The following is a 6,000-nucleotide window of genomic DNA, read 5'->3' as shown; positions in this document are numbered from 1 at the left end:
GGAAGGAAGACTGGGAAAGGAGAGAGAAAAAGAAGGGACCGCACCTGGTGTCTTTGAGTGTGGAGACTTCAGCATTGACGCTGGAAAGTTTCTGCTTCAGGATCCACAACGTCCAAGTCAGGAGGACGGAATTGATCTACAAAGTCAAGCAAAAGGGACTGAGGGATTGGATACACAAACTGTCACGAGAAAAAAATAAAATGGAACAAGCATTACTAAAGAGAAACTTAAAAATAGATTCCGGAGGCTATGAGGGAAGTGGGGCCTCTGTACAACTTGTGCCACAGTTCTCAGAGCTGCTATTAAGTTGCTAACCTGTTGCTAAACTCAGCTCAAGGCCTAGCCATAAACACCCTGGAACAACATAGGGAAACTCCTAGTTTCACCACCTCCTTTGTTATTGAAACGAACCAAGTCTGGAAAGACTTACATTCTGAGGTTTTTGCCTTTATAGACCCTGCCTCTCTTTGTTCTCCCAATTTAGGTTGATATCTAAATAATCTGTGTCTCCAGGGCGGCAGCTCCTTTTGCTCAAATAAATGCTTTTCATTCTTCGTCACAGTCCACATTTAATTTTGGTTGGTAAAACAGACAATGGCCAAGCCATCTTTCAAAATGGAACTCTGGCCCAGTCTTCGGTAACCACTCCAAGAAGCCCAACAATAACGCCTGTAGCCACTGACTCAAATCAACCAGGACTCGGTTAATAATTGACAGCTTCCCTAATTTCTGCCCTTGATTCCAATTTAGGACGCAAAGTAGAAAGCCAGGGTGTGCCCATAGCCCACCTATAGGATCCCCATGCTCACAGCCTCTGATCGGGGCACTCCTGGGGCTTCCCTTTTTACTTCTATCCAGCTTTCCCTCCTCGGCCTGCTTTTGAAACCAACGAATTGGTGATCTGACTCCCTTACTATAGCAATCTCTGGATAAATAGCCTTTGCTGTTCTCATCTGAGTGATCTTTATGTATTTCCACTCGATGCATCTGGGAAGTTAGACTCAAGACAGATGCCCTGTTATGGGTTGAACTGCACCCCACCCCCAAAGATATGCTGAAGTCCTAATCCCCGACACCTCAGATCTCATTTGGAGATCTGGTCTTTGCCGAGGTGATCAAATGAAGATGGGGTCAGTAGAGTGGGCCCTAATCCACTATAACTGGTATCCTTATAAGAGGAGGCGATTAGCCACAAAGAGACAGACATGCACTGCAGGTGACGATGTGAGAGCATAGGAAGCAGGCAGACATCTCCAGGCCAAGAAACGCCTGAGGCTACCAGTAGTTGGAGAGAAAACTGGAACAGATCCTTCCCCAAGGCCTCAGAGGGAGCATGGCCCAGCCAACTCCTTGATTTCAGATGTCTAGCCTGCCTCCAGCACTGACACAATAAAACCCCATTGTTCTAAGCTACCCAGCTTGTGATATTTTGTTCTGGCAGCTCTAGAAGACTAATACATGACCTGAAAAATCTGATAGGGGTCAGAGCAAAACCCTTTGGAGGAATACGGCTACTTGGAGAGAAAACTGGAACAGATCCTTCCCCAAGGCCTTCAGAGGGAGCGTGGCCCAGCCAACTCCTTGATTTCAGATGTCTAGCCTGCCTCCAGCACTGACACAATAAAACCCCATTGTTCTAAGCTACCCAGTTTGTGATATTTTGTTCTGGCAGTTCCAGAAGACTAATACATGGCCCTGGAAAATATGATAGGGGTCAGAGCAAAACCCTCTGGAGGAATACAGCTATAAGAATTCCCAAGATTGCGATTGGTCAAATATGAGCTCATAACAAACAATGACAAGCGACACAAGGAAACAAGCCACCAGGAGCGAGATGATCGTCTTGCAAGACTGCAGAATCCGGGTGGAGTCAAGGAGGCAAGAGGTGGTTGTTGCTCAGCCTCCCTCGGATCCCGGCGATTGGTCAAATATGAGCTCATAACTAACAATGACAAGCGACACAAGGAAACAAGCCACCAGGAGTGAGAAAGATCATCTTGTAAGACTGTAGAATCCGGGTGGAGTCAAGGAGGCAAGAGATGGTTGTTGCTTAGCCTCCCTCAGATCCCAGGATTGCAGGATTGCCGGGGATGTGGGGAAGGAAATTGTTGGGAGGGGGTGTTGGGCTAAGGTTACAAAGTTTCACTGATGCAAGTGAGGAATTGCCCAGATCTAATCTACAGCATGGTGACTGTAGTTAACAATATTGTGTTATATTCCTAGAATTTACTAAAAGAGTAGTCTTAAATGTTCTTACCTGCTATTTTCAACAACATGGGTAGATCTTGAGGGTTATTAGACTAATGAAATAAGTCACACAGAAAAGGAAAAATGCCTATGATTTTACTCATCCTATATAATAAAGAGCTAATATGCTAATTAGATCAAACAGCAGAACAACCATCCAGACAACCTTCCTCCGGATGAAGCCGGGGCTGCGAGGGCTGAGCCACTTGCATGAATTTCGTGCATTGGGCCTCTAGTAGGTAGAATATAAAACAAGAGTAACCAACCAGCAAACAAACAAAAACAAACTCTATGATAACAGAACGGTAGTTACCAGAGAGTAAGAAGTGTGGGAGGGAGAGCAAATTGGGTAAAGGGGGACAAATCCATGGTCATGAAAAGAAACTAGACTTTTGTTGGTGAGCATGCAATAGAGTACACCCAATGTCAGGTTATAATAATACACCTGAACTTCATATATAGAACAACCAATGTGAGGGCAACAAATTTAACTTAAAAAAGGGAAAAAATGGTAACTATGTGAGGTGGTAGAAATGTTAGTTACCTTGATGGAGGTGATCATTTTACAAGATATACATAAGTCAAAATTTCAAGTTGTTCACCATAAACTTATAGTTTTTATGCCAATTATACTTCAATAAAGCTGAGAAAAACCCTCTACCTTTTCTTTCATTCAACACCTGTGCTCCGAAGAGATTAATAGACCCATTTTACTGAAATGCAAAGGACAAAGAAGACTGTAGTCCCTCCGGAGGTGATCATTTTACAAGATATACATAAGTCAAAATTTCAAGTTGTTCACCATAAACTTATAGTTTTTATGCCAATTATACTTCAATAAAGCTGAGAAAAACCCTCTACCTTTTCTTTCATTCAACACCTGTGCTCCGAAGAGATTAATAGACCCATTTTACTGAAACGCAAAGGACAAAGGAGACTGTGGTCCCTCCCAGGGGTTGACATGCTGCATTAAAAAAAAATCACGAGTTGAAGATATTACATTCCAACTTGGAAATCTCAAGAATCAAGGATCAGAAGGGAGAGGAATACGTGACCTCAGCTCTGCAACCTCCACTGGCCCCTCGGTTCAGGCCCCTCCTCCAGAACCCACAGCACCAAGCAATTTGCTTACCAGTATGATTGTGCAAACCGGCCCCAGGAAACTCCAGATAAACCCTGTCTCGGTATTCAACCAGCAGCTGTGGAGAGAAACAGGAGGAGGAATCAGTGCTTACCTCAGTCTTGCCCTTCAGGTTAACTACTCCAGCCCCGCCCAGTGCAGAAAATTGGGAGATGAGACGGAGATTAAAAAGTATCTCATGATGGGGCAGGTGGCATTTCAGTTTTCTTTGGACTCTAGCAAGTCCTCTTTCTGACCTTCTTCCTGACTAAATGTTCCTGAAATGTTCACCTCATGCCGTGGGGAGAGGCCATTCTCAATGCGCAACCCTTGTCATCCCTTTCCCCTCTTTTCAGGACTCTCCTTGGTGCACCTTGTCATTCAAATGTCAGCTCAAACATCACCTCCTCTGAGAAGCCACTCCTGACTGTTCCTTACTAAGTACACTGTCCCTACTCCCGGTCCCGCTCTGGCAAAGCTTGCTGCCTTTTCTTATGGCATCTTCTAGTATTTGGATCATAAGATCATGTTCAGCTTGTTGACTGGCCGATTGCCCGTCTTCCCCTACTAGACCATGAGCTGCTTGAGAATTTAGACCTTGAATGTTTGTTCACCTCTGAATACCCAGAGCTGCTATGGACACGGCATTCCATAACTATTTGTTGAAAGAAAGGATCTTGCCATTTGCAGCAACACGGATGAAACCTGAGGGCATTATACTAAGTGAGATAAGTCAGACAGAGAACGATGAATGACGTCACTTATATGTGGAATCTTAAGGGGGAAACAACAAGCTCACAGATACAGAGAACAGGTAGGTGGTTGCCAGAGGGTGGGGACAGGAGAAATGGGTGAAGGAGGTCAAAAGAGGCAAGCTTTCAGTTATAAAATTAACTAGTCCTGGGAGGTAGTGTATAGCATGGTGACTGTAGTTCATAATGTTGTCTATTTTAAAATTGCTAGAAGGGTACATGTTAAAAGTTCTCCTCACAAGTAAAAAGTGTGTAACTATGCGAGGGGATGGGTGTTAACTAGATTACTGTGGTGATCATTTCACAATCTATAGAAATCTTTTATCTCTATGCTGTCTTTATTAAATATGCACCTCAACACTCAAAACATAAACCACGCGTTACAACATGAGAGCATACTACGCTTTTCTGGTTTACAAATGACATCTACACATTCTCTGGAAACATACTGACATGATACTCCAAATGTATGTTGGATTTCCAAAACCCACCCACTTCCAGTGTGTATACCACATGCATATGTTGGATTGCATCCTGTGCTGTAATGACGGGCAGTCTAGTTCCTGGAATCCGGGGAAATCTGGTCTATTAGGCAATTGATTGCTATGACCACTGGCAAATATAAGACGTTCAGGTTACTTGGGGTTGTATGAGCTGTAAGAGAACATTCCATTTTGTTCACAGTGATCCATATGGGGTATGACAGATAATTAGGGAATCAGAGTTTATAATATACTTCTATTAGATAAAGCCCTTTTAATCACTTCCTTCAATCTCCTGAATTACTCCATAGTAGCAATAATTGTTTTATATGATTTCCTCTGAATGGTCAATTAGCAGTGATACGCCTGTCTCCCATTTTCCCTAGCAATAGCACAAACACAGTCATTCAATTAAATTTATCTTTCCTTTTGAAACTCTACAGAGAGATTGGGGGATGTGAGACTGTCGCATCCTCAGCAGTTTTGGTGGTCGACTGGCTTTAGTCTTGGGCAAAGTGGGGACGAGCGGTCTCCTTTGCTCTTTCATCTCCCTGTGCCCTGCAAAGCTAACTCTTCCCAGAAAACCTGGGGAGTGCCAAGTAGCTTTTGATGAATGCAAGGTTGGCTTTACTAAATATGTGTATGGCTTTTCCTGCTATGAACTGGTCACTGTATAATTGCGTGCAGTGAACGGACAACTGTGTGGACCGTTAGAGGTCAGGCAAAGTTTCGAAACCTTTCCATTTTCCGAGATAATTGCTTATGCCTCCCGTGGCTGCGTAGGGAGCTCTCTGTTGAGTTTAATAACACAGAGGAATAGCTTGGCTTTCTGTGGCGGATTATGCTGCTCTTTAGAAGCGCATTTATGAAGGTATGGCCCAGGCTATGGGGAGATGGACAGATTCTTTCTGGAACAAAAACATCCATCATTCAAAATTATTATCTATATGTAAAAATGTGCATGGTTTTATTTGATTCTGGCTGAGGTTTTTAATGTCCTTCTTGGAGATTCCAGGGAAAATTGCACTTAAATAGTAGAGGAAGGGAATACGCTTGCTCTCTCCTGCTCTTATAAAAAAAAAAACAACACCAAAAACATCTCTATGAGAAAAACAAGTGTGGTGTTTGTCCCAGTCTGCTTTTTCTTCACTTCATGTTCTTTGTCCTCATGGGTTGTAAAGTAAGCAAAAGCAGGGAACTGAAAAAAGGGTTATGTGGTCATAGGAACCTTAACAAAACGCCAACCTAGTGATAGGACACGGGGACTTTGTTAGAGGGCAGGTTTTCTATGGCTCTAAACTTGGTCTCCTCAAACAATAGAGCTCTACCGTCCTGGTAGTCAAGTTTGACAACCACGTGGTCTTTCCTGGCACTGAGTCTCCAGTAGCAGAAAAATAAA

General features: G+C 43.4%; 1 protein-coding gene across 1 annotated transcript in view; it reads right to left on the bottom strand.

The window, feature by feature from the left end:
• Positions 1–6,000, bottom strand: part of ADGRE1 (adhesion G protein-coupled receptor E1) — a 49,546-nt gene that overhangs the window by 4,925 nt on the left and 38,621 nt on the right. The window contains exons 18-19 of the mRNA XM_006764327.2: positions 3,380–3,446; positions 45–136 (exon numbers count right to left, since the gene is read on the bottom strand). Coding sequence (XP_006764390.1) covers positions 45–136; positions 3,380–3,446 — 159 coding nt within the window. The remainder of the gene's footprint in view (positions 1–44; positions 137–3,379; positions 3,447–6,000) is intronic.

The sequence above is a fragment of the Myotis davidii genome, unplaced genomic scaffold (assembly GCF_000327345.1).
Source record: "Myotis davidii unplaced genomic scaffold, ASM32734v1 scaffold921, whole genome shotgun sequence".
NCBI classification, from domain to species: domain Eukaryota; kingdom Metazoa; phylum Chordata; class Mammalia; order Chiroptera; family Vespertilionidae; genus Myotis; species Myotis davidii.
This window is presented reverse-complemented; position numbering and strand designations above follow the sequence as displayed.